The sequence below is a fragment of the Populus nigra genome, chromosome 19 (assembly GCF_951802175.1).
Source record: "Populus nigra chromosome 19, ddPopNigr1.1, whole genome shotgun sequence".
NCBI lineage: Eukaryota > Viridiplantae > Streptophyta > Magnoliopsida > Malpighiales > Salicaceae > Populus > Populus nigra.
This window is the reverse complement of record NC_084870.1, coordinates 6,388,314-6,401,665: the sequence shown is the minus strand read 5'-3', so window position 1 is coordinate 6,401,665 and position 13,352 is coordinate 6,388,314. Positions and strand designations below refer to the sequence as shown.

Here is a 13,352-nt window from a genome sequence, read left to right as displayed (position 1 = left end):
CAAACATAATTTAATTTGAATTTTATTTTAAAACAAACATGTATTCTTTTAAAAACAAACTGTTAAAAGGAAAATGCTACTTACACTATTTTTCGATGTTTACAGATTCAGATCCAGAAACAGAATCAGAATCTGAACGAGGTCACAGCTGAAAGTTTGGGTAGTCCCAACAACCCTCGACAGTCCACCATACAAAGCCAGAACATGTTCCACGCGTCTTTGGCATCGTGCACACACGCTCCATTCAACATTGTGATCGTCTGAATTATTTCATGTAACATCTTGTGAACCTTGAAAAACATATACATTTGATGACATTAATTTTCTCGTTTTTTTTCAGAAAAGTATTCCACTTTCTATTTTTATAAATAATTTTATTAATTCTAATTTTACTATATCGATCAGGTACTAAACTGGGTTTATTTTTTATGCTTAATTTGAGGGGAAAAATCAAGAGTTGAAATACTCCAAAGAAAAAAAAAAGTTGGAATGTCTTGATTTATAATAGAAAAATCAAGGGTTAAGGTACTCCTGATGAGAAAATTATGCACTCGGAGCATACTTTTCTCTACCTAACACTCAATTACATGTTATTAGAATGCATCTCGAAAAATAAGTTAGGTTTGTATACTTTTCAATACAAATAGGAAGGATTGAAGAATTACAACTGAAACTTTCTCAATGCTAATGAACACTAGAGAATAGAAGAAGCATGCTTGGTTAAAATGAGTTGACGTAAATTATAGTTTAGAGTTTAATTTGTTATATATGTTTTGCTTGATTAATTTTGATATTGATCTTGCTCGATTATTAAATTGTTCAAATAAGAATAATGGATCATCTGAAAATATAAAAATAAACAACACAAAATTCAATTAAATAAGATCATGTCACAAATCATAATTTAAAATTTCATTACTTGATGCTCCTCTTTAAATACTATACACCTCTTTAAAGGAGTTACAACTAATTAAGTAACCATAAAAATCAACCTAAATAAACTAGAAAAACCTTAAAATAAAGAAAAAATTATAAACAAATTAGAAAAAATAAAATTATCAAGTACATTATTTAATTTTCTTAACTAGATAGGAAAAATATTTTTTTCTTGAAAACTTCCTGCAACAGTCTCTATGAGTCCAAAAAAACTCGTCTTCGAGTTTAAATTATTTTTATCTTGATCTTATAAATATCCAGTCAAAGCTCTCCAATCTTTTTTTATTTCTTTGCTTGTGTATATAATAATTTTAGACATTAACCTAAACCTCTTCATCTTAAAAATTGTATAAGAAACAACAATTAATAAATTATTTGCTTTTATTGGTTTTTAGAGTAATAAAATGCAAACGTTAGACTTGGTTCATCAATATGTATTGTATCAACATAATCCTTGAATACATTTATCTATGTGATACTAGTAAATTTGCAATCATAATGATCAACATAGTTTAAATATTTATTTTTCTTTTGTTGAACACCCTTTATGTTTTCTCTACACTCAGTATTTAAATTATCATTAATGATGTCATTGATGATATCTTTACTGCTATTATTATCATTGTATAATATATAATTATCAACACAATTATCATGAAAATAAACTTCATAAATTAGTGAAGAATATCAATTCACATCTATTTTATCATGAACAAGATCATTAAAATCTCCACAATACCTATCTCGATCAAGAAGCTGTTTACCATACTCATGCACTTAACGAGTTATCAAGACTAGTCATAGGTTCATGATCATATTTTTTCACATTCCTGAAAATTTATCTTTTCTATCTTCATAAATTTATAGGACAATTCTTCAAGTTGTTTCTGTAACTTTATTATTGTTAATCGATGAGTCAATTTTACAATATGTTTTTCCATGTCTTCTATTACTAGATCCTGAATGTTTTTTTCTCGAGGGAGAAACACTCATCCCTTCTTGCACAAGCACGTTTTATTTTGTAACTATCTATTTAATCAATGAATATTCAATAACATACAATAACTAACCATTAGAAATAGTTAAGTTTTGATATCAACTGACATAAATAAAAATAACACAAGATATACAACAAGAACAAGCAGCATAAAATTTTGTCTAATAAGATCACACCACAAAGCCCAAATCAAAATTTAGTTGCCAGATATTTCTCTTTGAGTAGTTTTCCTCTCTTAGAGTCTTCCTTGAATAAACCCATAAAGTAGCATAAACAAACTATTAAATTTGGAAATAAAAAAAGTAATAAAATACCAAGGAAAAATAAATTTATTAAACATATTATTTAATTTTATAACTAAATAGGAAAGAGTGAAAATAATAAAGGAAAAATATTTTTTTGAAAAAACTCTCATCAAGAACCTTTCTTAAAACTAAAAAAAAAAACAACTTTCTCCAGTTGTCTTCCATTCATATGTAACAACGTTTCCATACATATTTTAAAATATTTCAATTAAGTTGGAAAAACTTCAATTTTCATGAAATTAGATTAAAGAGACGGGAAAATTTACTAGCATGTTAGTATCAAGAGGCTAGTTCAGTTATTAAAGAGACTTTTCTAACTTTTCAAGTTTAATTTCGAGATAAGTGTTGTTTTTAAAAAATCCTCTCTCTTAGTACTTCAACGGTAGGTTTTTGAATCTATTTAAAAAAAAATAATTTTTTTATTAATATAGATGTTCGAACTAGCTTGCGCGTATCTCGACTAATTCCACGGGTTTTGAAATTAACGACCATGTAAATCTCTAGTGGTTATTATATTAATAACCACGGATCTCAAACTTGAAATCACATGAAAACAAACACTTGATTCCAAACTTTTATTACCGAGCTACTTAAATAGTAAAAAAAGAAATTTAATATACAAATGGGTCGAATAACATTATTAATTATCAAATAAAAAAACATCGATGGATGTATCGGTGTCACGCTATTAATTGCTTGGATTTCAAACGTCTTATGCTAAAATAAATGTGAGGAAACTGTTTCTACATTTTATTTTTTATTCAAAATGGATTAACAGAGTGCCCCCATCAAAATAAAATATTAACTTGTTGTTAGCAAACTACTTCTAAATTTTATGAAATGGATTAGCACAAGTGTCCCAGCAGAATAAAATATTCACTCATTGGCCCTTCGAGAAAAAAATAAATAAATCCAAAAGTCATATGCACACCCATGCCATAAAAAAATTGCATTTTATAATTCATTTTGATGTTTATTAATAGAGAACTGCGTACCTTCTTCGTTATATTAGAGAGCTGGATGGTATGACGGCAAGGTTGAAGGTTGGAAAAAAAAAAAAACAGGGGGCATGGTTTCATAATTTATCATTTCGGTATTATTTAACATTGTAGTTTAATTATATTTTTTTTAAAATAAATTATTTTTATATAAATCTTGAATAATAATAATAAATAAATAGCATCCATAATTATAACAATAACAATAAAGAAAGAAAGAAAGAAAGGAGAGTGGATCTCAGATGCTTGGCTGGGGAATTCGACAGCGAACCCGAGTCTGAACCCTCGAATTGCCCTTTAAAAGACACCTCTCTCAAGTCTCACCAACCATTGCCGACACCTACCCCACCGAAGCAGTCATAATTCAAATCTCCAGCGCCGAGCTATAGACAAAACAGCATAGGAAACATCAAAGAAAGAAACAAAGTCAAGTTTTTAGTACTCCTCGACGCATCTTCACTCCCTAGAAAGGCAAACATCGGTCAGCACCAAGCTGATCAATCTCCGTTCATTTCACTAGTTTAAATTTAGAAATGGCAATCGCCGCCTGCTTCTTCACCGCCTCTATACCTAACAATACAAACCCCAAGCTCATCAATCTCCGTTCATTTAACCCCTCCTCCTCTCTCCATCTCCATCTCCGCCTCCCCCTTCCTCCCCTCTCCTCCCCCCTCCGCCACCAGCACAACAACCACCGCCTCCCTCTCTTCATCCCATGCTCTTCTGGTGGAGATGGAGGCATCAACCACCACCCCCCTCCCTCAGGGGGTGGCGGGGGAGATAACAGTGACGACAACAGCCATAATGGCGATGGTGATAGTGCGGAGGATAAGAATAGGGGGGAGGCGATGGTGGTGTTGGCGGAGGCGAAGCGCTCTTTGGAGAGTTTTCCGAAGGATTTAGCGGCGGCGATCCAGGCCGGGAAGATACCAGGGTCAGTGGTTTCGAGGTTTCTGGAGCTTGAAGAGTCACGGTTTTTCGGGTGGTTGATGCAGTTTGATGGGTTTAGGGAGAGGCTGTTGGCTGATGATCTGTTTATGGCTAAAGTTGGGATGGAATGTTTTGTTGGTATGTTCACTAAGGTAGGTATAGTATTACCATTTTCAGTAATTTGTTTTTTACGTCATTGGAAACGACAATGCATTTAATCATCTGAATATGATGTCAACGGGTGTTTGATTGGGACGGTCATTTGGATAGATTTTGCTTGAAAAAGTTCAAAATTCGATACTTTGGTTCCTATTTCATGTGCGTCTGCTTTCGACAAATCATTTGGACAATTTGAATATAATGCAAAATGGTACATTTTTGAACTTCTTCATGATGGTTTCATCTTTATGGTAAAGCATGCTTGTCTGTCTATATATGTATGAAGAGAATAGTATGGAAAGATACTTTTTTTTTATCCTGTTGGTTTATTTCTATGATGAGAGATTGATCGACTTAATAGAGGGAATACAAATGGGGTTTAGAGTTATCTCAACACCAGTGTTTCACTTGGGTGGTTGAGTTGTTTGATAATGTGAGGTTGGAGCATACCAAAATTCATAAGAAGTATACGATGGTGCTTATAGGGATATAGCACTGTAAATTGGTTGGCACGAAGAAAAAAGGTGTCATGCAGTTATTGATTTTCTTGAGGGTAAGTCAATTTTCTAGTGGTATGAAGATAATCTTTGCACAAGGGATTGGTATGCAATGGTAATGAAGCTTGTTTATGCCATTACCAACTATTTGACTGATCCAACCCCAATCCTTCAAGTTTAGAAGCACCTCCATACCCTGAAAGAAGTGAGCTCTTCCCTCATAATGACTAGCAAAAATTGAACTGGAAATTTTTTGATCTGCTCCACTGTAATGATAATGAGCTTTTATGTGCCTTTTCTGCTTTTATGTTTTCCTTCTTCCTCGTCCATCCCTTCCAGTTCGCTGCATTTGTTTATTGTTTGTACTGACATTAGATTTCTTTACCTTGTAGTGACTTTTACTTTTTTTTTTTAATTTTTTAGACTGCTGCAGAGTATGAGCGTCGGAGAGAGAATTTTTTCAACGAGCTGGAAGTTGTTTTTGCTGATGTGGTAGGACTATTGTCATTTTTTCAAAGAAGTCAATACTTTGGAGGATTTCCTGTGCATTTCATTTTGAAAACGTGTTATTTCCATTCCTCAGTTGGAATTCATTTTTTTCTTAGGTGATGGCCATAATTGCAGATTTCATGCTTGTTTATCTTCCTGCTCCCACGGTGTCTCTCCGACCACCACTAGCAGGAAATGCTGGATCTATTGCAAAGTTCTTACACAACTGCCCTGATAATGCATTCCAGGTTTCTGATTTATCAATAAACTTATGCATTATCCAGTAAGTTTTATGAAGATGTTTTGAGAATAGAAAATTTAAGATAGTCACCTGTTCCTTGAATCCTCATTACAGGTTGCTCTTGCTGGAACTTCCTATTCACTGTTACAGAGATTAGGGGCTATAGCGGTAATCTTTTTTTGCGTATTGCTCATTGTTAATTAAAAATCTTAATTCCCATGCCAAGAGCAGCAGTCATTTTGTCAATTTGTTATTGCAGCGCAATGGAGCAAAGCTTTTTGCTGTTGGCACTGCCTCATCACTAGTAAGTTCTTACTGACAGGAAGTTATATATCACTTTTTAGATTTATTTTGTGCTGTGAAAGGAATTTGAATTTGACAGGATGCTATCCTTCAAGATTTATCTCACCCATCTTACATAGCCTATTACTTCATGCCATACTGTATCAACTACTGTATGTAGTTTTCTACTGGAGAGTCTCTTATCCTCCTTGCGGTCTTCTCTATTGAAAAATTATTATTTTACGTTCCAGTGCCTTCTCTGGTGTCTTTCTAATTTTCCATGGAGCACCATGACAAAACCACAAAATAAATTTTCTTTTCTGACATTTTATAATGGAAACTGGAACTGCATTATGGAGAAAATAGTGAAAAATTAGCCTGTCTCTCCATACAGTGTTCCTTTCATGGTTTATTTTTTTTTGGCATGGAGAATCTATTTGCTGCTTTAACCTTTTTTTTTAATTATTATTATTATAAGCTCGTTGTTGAAATTGTTAATCTTTAATGGTCTCAAAGCTTTGCATGGCTAGCAGTTTGTTTCAATACTGTGTGCACTTTTGGTTATCACTATTAACTAGGAGTAGCCTTCCGTGCATGTGTTCTTGCATTATAATAAGTTTTTCTAGTTAGATGATAAAAAAGAATAAAATGCAGTCACCTTTTATTTTTATTGAAAAAATCTCTATCATTCTTGGTTCGCCTCTTTCTTTTTTCTTGCAAAGTGCCTATCCTTGGTCATTAAAATGCCAATGGAAGAAAAATTCATGATTTTGAGTATGCATAACTTTGATGCAATTGTTCGTTTTAGGTTGGTACTGCTGTGACAAATGCCTTGATCAATGCACGGAAAGCTGTGGATAAGTCTGCTACCGTTGAAGTTGAAAATGTGCCTATAGTATCTACCAGTGTTGCTTATGGTGTCTACATGGCAGTTTCTAGCAACCTCAGGTACATTGATCTTCTAGACATGGTTTTGCTCTATTTTCTAAGCTCTATTGTCTTATTTATGTACTTTCTAGGATGCTGTAATTGTTACTGTTTAATTCGTGCACTATTCATTTAAAACATTAGGCCTTGACTGCATTGGGCGAGAGATTTATTTCATTATTGGAACTAAATTAGTTTCCTGTTGAACTCAACATGAGAAAAATGATCTCTAGCATAATATTCCATGTTAGAGCTTGTTTTGTACAGCCTTTGGTTCCATATCTATTAGTGGATTAATTGGCAAATTAACAATGAAGCAATGCTGATATGCTTGTCCATGATGAGTGTTGTAGAAAATTTTGAACTGGGGTCATTTTGTCCATTTAAAAAGCTTTTGAGGGATAAAAACTGGATCTGTCATCATAATTTTAATGTGGTGTTTGAAATGTTTCTAATGATGTGCTATATATATATATATATATATATGGATATATAAAAGTGCTATTGATATTGAGGGTTTGTGGGAGCTAGAATGGTTTTACTGACAGAGTAGTTCTGTTGAACAGGTATCAAATACTAGCTGGTGTTATCGAACAGCGCATTTTGGAACCTATGCTACATCAGCACAAGATCATGCTCAGTGCACTTAGTTTCGCTGTTCGAACAGGCAACACATTCCTGGGTTCATTATTGTAAGATTGCACTCATTCCCTCCTGGAAATCTTATTGCTTGATAATTTCTGTACCTGTGGGCATCTCATGTTCATCACTTTGCTTCAACAGGTGGGTGGACTATGCTCGCATGATAGGAATCCAAAAGGCTCAGGAGGAGCATAAGGAATTGACTGATTAGTTCTAGAAATGTGGGTTTGCTGCGTTGAACTTGCTTGAAATTGAGGTATTTGGGCGCTGAACTGCCAAGATGTCCTGAAAATATATACATCAGAATTAGTCGATAGTGCTCTGACGTTTTGTAGTTGGTCTCAGTTCCCTCTATGATACTGAAATCTATTTTTTTCCTCTCGCGTTGTTGTTGTCCGGATTTGGACACAATCACTGGTAGAATTTGAACAGTTGGAAGTGCCAAATGAGTGCAAGAAGAATAGACATTTTTTATGTGTATATTTTTTTGGCTGTTTCCAGGGAAATCGAAATTGAAAGAGCCCGCAATTCTTGACACGAGTTAAACAGAACTGAACAAATATCAAACCTGCTCGATTCACAAATCGCATGAGAGTAATCATAATAAGCATGCTTTTATGTGATCAGATAATTGCAAATTGAGAGGTATTTCTGTTAGATTTTCTATTGGTTGATGAAAGTCCACTGAAAGACGGCCTAGAATCGTAATTACTGTCCTCCGCCACAAGGTTGAAGCTAAGCTACTGCATTGCACCGAGCAGCATCATGTGTGGTGTAAGCCTTGTACCAATCAACAAAATATAAATATAAAAAAAGAAAAAGAAAAAAAAATGAATATACATTTGAGATTCCGTTCCATTTATGTTTTGATAACTTATCTAGGCAATGATTTCGTTTTTCATACAAGCCCTTGACTTGATATGGGCAATGTTCATGTCTGCTGTCTCCTCAACATCGCAGCATTCCATCAGTCCAGCCTGCAATATACATGTAATGATCAACGAACAGTTATAGTTAAATTCTTTGAGGACTTTTTTTTCTCGAACTTCTCAGCCCAAAACTAAACTAACAGAGGATTGTTAGATGCTAGATCTTTCTCAACTTTCATTGGTTAATTAACGAAGTGTAGCAAAACTCTGTAGATCTCGAATCTAGATTGTAGCTGGCTAATATCAAGAGCCAAGTCCAACAACAGTGATGGACTTTTGACATGATGGCAGAGATTGAAAGACTCACCTGTTTGATTGTTGTTGAAGAAGAAAAGACTTCAATTTTGGACATATGATCTGCAGAATGATTGTCATTTGACGAACAGGGCGGCACATTACGTGGCGATGATCGGACATAGGTTGTAACAACTTGGTTCCCCCTGGTTTTCTCAACAGACTCCAAGAAAAATTCATGAGGAGTTTCGCATGGATCATTAGTGAGACTTCGAGTGTTGAGCATAAAGAATGGGGGCTTAGAATATCTTCGACCATGGTCTAAATGTCTCTCTGGGTCTCAGCAAAACGCTTTGAGGGTATATATTTCCGTATATATGAGTGGAATAGCCCCGCGAAGTAGAAAAAGACCTGTTGCTTTTCCTTCGGTAGCAGATGGTTTATGGACGCAGAGCGGTTCATGGAGGTGAAGAAAGAGGATCGGAGACTGAGGGTGAGCAGATAGAAGGCCTGAGATGTCACCATGTAGATCAATCTGCTAATGATGCACCATAATTAAATAGTAATTGATTAGTTTGTGAATTGATTTTGCTTAATTTATGAATGAACATTGACAGAATGATTAAATACCTGGAGAAACTCTCTCCGATGTGTTAGAGAAACTCCAAAATCAGGTAAACATGCCTGCAAAATAAAATCACTGGAATAATTTGGATATTGCTGAACACATCCACCGACCTTCGTTGACAAAGCTTCTACCAGAGGGTAACTCAAAGCATACCCAACTCGACCAAATGCCATTTCGAACGAGAAAATAATGTTCGAGCTAAAACATTCCGAATTCGTTCCAATATAGAAATACTCAGTATGATCATACTTAGCTAGAACCTCTACTAAATTATCAATAAATAGGACATTGTCATCATCTGCCATTACATCCCATCTAACATTGTTGTCTCCCTGCCTAAAAATCTCCATGATTGTTCGTACCATTCTCACATGTGCTACATACTTGTGCTTTATTCTAGATTTGATAGGTGCATTGATTCGAAAAGGCGGAGAAGATGAAGGCCAAGGATGGTATCTTAGTGTGGGATCTCTACCAAGGAAAATGTATCCTCGAGTAACATTCGGTCGCCACCACGACTCGGCATATGATTTTCTGTTTTTCCATGTGTTCACAGAACTCACCACGCCGAACTCAATGCGGCTAAAACTTGCTGGAGCAGTCGTAATATTCACAGAAGTGCTTGCGTTATTAGGTGGCCGTCGTCTCATACAAACATCATCATTATTTTTTACCGTTGTGATCCCTACACATAATTTAACTCCAATTCTTGATCGAGACTTTATTATTTTTCTTTTTACATTGTGATCCCTACACGTTGCTTGGAGATATACACATGCTGGATAAATAAAGGTCTGGATCAAAGAATTGAAGGAGTTCAGGGACGAATACTAAATCTCTAAACGTTCCACAGCAAGGCTTTGCGCATGTTAGATAATTTCATTCCTCGTTTTTTCTTTCTTTTATATATGTTAAAATAATATTTTAAAATCAATTTATTTCTCAATCAAGATTTTTTTAAAATAATCTTGAAAGCATACGTTATATCTAAATCTAATGTATTCAAAAAACGGATTCTTTATAACATTTGAACTTATTTTTTTTAAAAAAAACAGCAAATTACTTTAAACAACAAAGTAAATTTTAATGTTTGGTGTTTGTTTGGCAATGCGGTCCGACTATATTTTTTAAAAAATTTTAAAGTTATTTTTTATTTTTTAATTTTTTTATCGTTTTAATATACTAATATTAAAAATAAAACTTAAAAAATAAAAAAAATATTATTTTAATATATTTTTAAATAATAAATATTTTAAAAAATAATATATACTGGAGTCTCAAACAGGCAATTAATTCTATTAGGTCATGTAAACACGGATTAACGGGGAACTGAACAGTATAATAACATTAACAGATCCAATAATACTAAAAAATCATTTGTATTCGATAGTTTAATCTTATTGTTTCAGATCTTAGAAATGAAAAGACCAAAAGACCATATCCCATGCATAGACAGATATGCGGGATAACATGACACTAATAACCTATACTCGAGTGTTTTTTAGTACAAGTGACAATATTGTTTAAACACTAACCCATGCTTTTCTTTATGCTCTGTTGTTCTTTGTAGTGTAATATTCAGGCAATGACTTCATCTTTCAAACACGACCTTATTTTGATGTCTGTAATATTCGTCTCCGCCTTGTAATCAACATCACAGCACTCTATTACCCCGGCCTGGAAATTATGCAGATGAAAACCAATTATTATTATTATTTTGGAGAAAGGGCCAAAAAGCCTCCAGTGGGTGAATTGGAACTTGAACTTAATCGTAAATTTGATGTATAGATAAAAATTAAAGATTTAACTAGCACCTACCGTTTTGCGTGTTGTTGCTTGAGAAAGTACCCGAATTTTGGAGATGGAATCAGCGGAATGGTTTCCAGAAGCTGAGCAAGGTGGCAAGTTCCGTTGTGCTGCTCGAACATAGGTTGTAAGAACTTGGTCGTTCTCTGGATTATGCTCTATGGACTCGAAGAAAAATACATGAGGAGCTTCGCATGGATTGTTAATCTGCCACCGTGTGTTGAACATGTATAATGGAGGGCGAGTGTTCTTAGAGAAAGGCCTAAACGTTTCGATGGGTTTGCGTAGAATGCTTCGAGGTATTATGTTCTCATATATGTGAGTAGAATAGCCCCATGACACAGACAAAGACCAGTTGCTTTCTCTTTGGTAGCAGATGGTTTGCTGTGCAACGCGAGATTGATCAACCTTTGCAGCTTTCATGAGGTGCCTTAAAGCTTCATACCTGTCCATGGAGGGAAATATTGGATCTACGATATCCAAATGGTGGAGAGTGAGGAGTGGAGATTGCGGGAGATATGATAGAAAGCCTGATATATCACCACGTAGATCAATCTGCAGGCACCAAAAAAAAGGTGTTTATGAGAAAAATCTCCTGAATGAATTGTTCCTAAGCGTTTTCCTAGCTAGGTAAACGTGCATGGTGCAGATTCATAAGCGGAAGTACTTGTAACAAATTTCAACAATGAGTTCAGGTATAGGATATAGGAGCAAAAGTTCGATCGATTACCTGGTGAATCCCCTTCTCAATTGTTAAAGCAATTCCAAGATCAGCAAAACAAGATTGCGCCATATGATCACTAACCCACAAATAAGGGTATCTTTCAATACAATCTTCTAATTTGGTTGATATTGCTTGTGCAAATGGATAACTCACAGCATAGCCAGCTCCACCAAATCCCATATCAAAAGAGAAATCAGCATTTGACTTGACACATTCTGAAATACCTCCAATGTACTGATACTTATTATGATCGTATTTCCCTAGAACTTCTACCAAATTATCGACGAAAAATATAGAGTCATCATCACACATTATTAACCATCTCAAACCCTTATCTCCCACTCTATACATATCTAAAAGCGAATGAAACATTCGAACTTGAAGAGGGTTTGCGATTTTAGGGTACACTCTTAATTTGGTGATGTCCTCGTTGACTTGAAAAGGAGGAGAAGTTGAAGGCCAGGGTAGAAATTCTTCGGTGGGTTCTTTGTCTAAGAAGACGTATCCTCTAGTAACATTCGGCCGCCACCATGACTCAATGTATGATTTTCTATTCTTCCATGAATTCAAAGAACCAATCACTATAAATCCAATGTGGCTAATATTAGTTGGAGAGTCCATAGTGTTGTTAACGTTACTTGAAGATGAAGCTGTAGGCCATTTGAGTTGAAAGGGCAGGTTGAATGAATCAGAAGATTGGTTCTCAGGGTTGTTTGACAAGAATGCATAGAACAAAAGAAGCACTAGGCCTGAAATAGCTATGGATTTGCATAGAATTCCAAGAGGCAAGACTCGAAACTCTTGGAGAATTGATGGGTGCAAGTTGGTGGCGTTTGATGGTGTCATTTTGGAAGATGAGAGAAGTGATGATTGCAGATGATCAAAACATCGATGATCTAAGATGGAGAAATTACAGTCAGGGGATTGATTCTTGTAGAGGGAGTTTTAAAAGGAATTATAAAGCCATGATTCTTGTTCAAGTTTCCTGCTCCATGTGATGCCCTCCTTTCTTTCATTGTTGATGGTCTAATGCACGCAGCAGCTACATGGAGGTGATTAATTAAGCGTTGATTTTCATCAACTAGGCGTTGATTTTAATTAAGCTCCAGTTGAGCTCATTTCAATATATTTACCATAACTTTAAGCTATGATATACATAATTTATACTCTGTCTGAAAACATATACATATATATTTAATCAAATTTACAAGCTGTGATTCATGGAAGAACACACACCGTCGATCGAGGACTGGACGTCTTAGAGGTATATATCATCCCATGGCTAAGAAATGATGATCAAAAGGTATTGCTTCCAGTATAATTCCCAAGAGAATGCATATAATATGAAACGATTTTTAATTTCTTGAAATTCAACGTCGATGGTTTCTTTTTTCCATTTAATTCTGTAATTAAACGCAACATTCCATATATATATATATAAATGATTTTGATTTTATGAACGCATTGTTTGGATTGTTGTAACATAAACAATTATACAATTTCCATTACAAAATAGCCAAGGGATTACATAAATGCCGTTTCTTAGTCCCATCAGTACATCCCTGAAGTTGTTCGATCTGTTTTCTTTGGTCCCTTGATGAAAACTTAAACCAATTGAGTCCCCCTAT

The 13,352-nt window shown here is 34.7% G+C and overlaps 2 protein-coding genes and 1 pseudogene across 2 annotated transcripts; 1 reads left to right on the top strand and 2 right to left on the bottom strand.

Annotated features, from left to right (window-relative positions):
- The first annotated feature begins 3,499 nt into the window (after positions 1-3,499).
- LOC133680634 (protein RETICULATA-RELATED 4, chloroplastic-like) lies at positions 3,500-7,883 on the top strand. Its single transcript, XM_062103664.1, has 8 exons — positions 3,500-4,318; positions 5,246-5,314; positions 5,428-5,559; positions 5,667-5,720; positions 5,812-5,856; positions 6,643-6,782; positions 7,328-7,453; positions 7,545-7,883. The coding sequence occupies exons 1-8, from the start codon at positions 3,770-3,772 to the stop codon at positions 7,612-7,614; spliced, it is 1,185 nt and encodes a 394-aa protein (XP_061959648.1). The 5' UTR covers positions 3,500-3,769; the 3' UTR covers positions 7,615-7,883.
- Positions 7,884-7,947: 64 nt separating this feature from the next.
- LOC133680633 (uncharacterized) lies at positions 7,948-10,035 on the bottom strand (annotated as a pseudogene).
- A 519-nt stretch (positions 10,036-10,554) lies between these two features.
- LOC133680553 (uncharacterized) lies at positions 10,555-12,697 on the bottom strand. The gene is made up of 3 exons (XM_062103565.1): positions 11,731-12,697; positions 11,013-11,555; positions 10,555-10,871 (listed from the first exon to the last, which is right to left on the bottom strand). Exons 1-3 carry the CDS (start codon positions 12,568-12,570, stop codon positions 10,773-10,775), a joined length of 1,482 nt encoding a protein of 493 aa, XP_061959549.1. The 5' UTR covers positions 12,571-12,697; the 3' UTR covers positions 10,555-10,772.
- Between the last annotated feature and the right edge of the window lie 655 nt (positions 12,698-13,352).

What these genes read in the sequence shown, in the direction of transcription:
- LOC133680634 (XM_062103664.1), top strand. Translation starts at nt 3,770, where the DNA reads ATGGCAATCGCCGCCTGCTTCTTCACCGCCTCTATACCTAACAATACA. An exon ending in TTGGCACTGCCTCATCACTA is followed by an intron (nt 5,857 to 6,642) that starts GTAAGTTCTTAC and finishes TGTTCGTTTTAG; the next exon opens with GTTGGTACTGCTGTGACAAA. An exon ending in ACATTCCTGGGTTCATTATT is followed by an intron (nt 7,454 to 7,544) that starts GTAAGATTGCAC and finishes TTGCTTCAACAG; the next exon opens with GTGGGTGGACTATGCTCGCA.
- LOC133680553 (XM_062103565.1), bottom strand. Translation starts at nt 12,570, where the DNA reads ATGACACCATCAAACGCCACCAACTTGCACCCATCAATTCTCCAAGAG. An exon ending in TTGAGAAGGGGATTCACCAG is followed by an intron (nt 11,556 to 11,730) that starts GTAATCGATCGA and finishes TGGTGCCTGCAG; the next exon opens with ATTGATCTACGTGGTGATAT. An exon ending in AAGCAACAACACGCAAAACG is followed by an intron (nt 10,872 to 11,012) that starts GTAGGTGCTAGT and finishes CATAATTTCCAG; the next exon opens with GCCGGGGTAATAGAGTGCTG.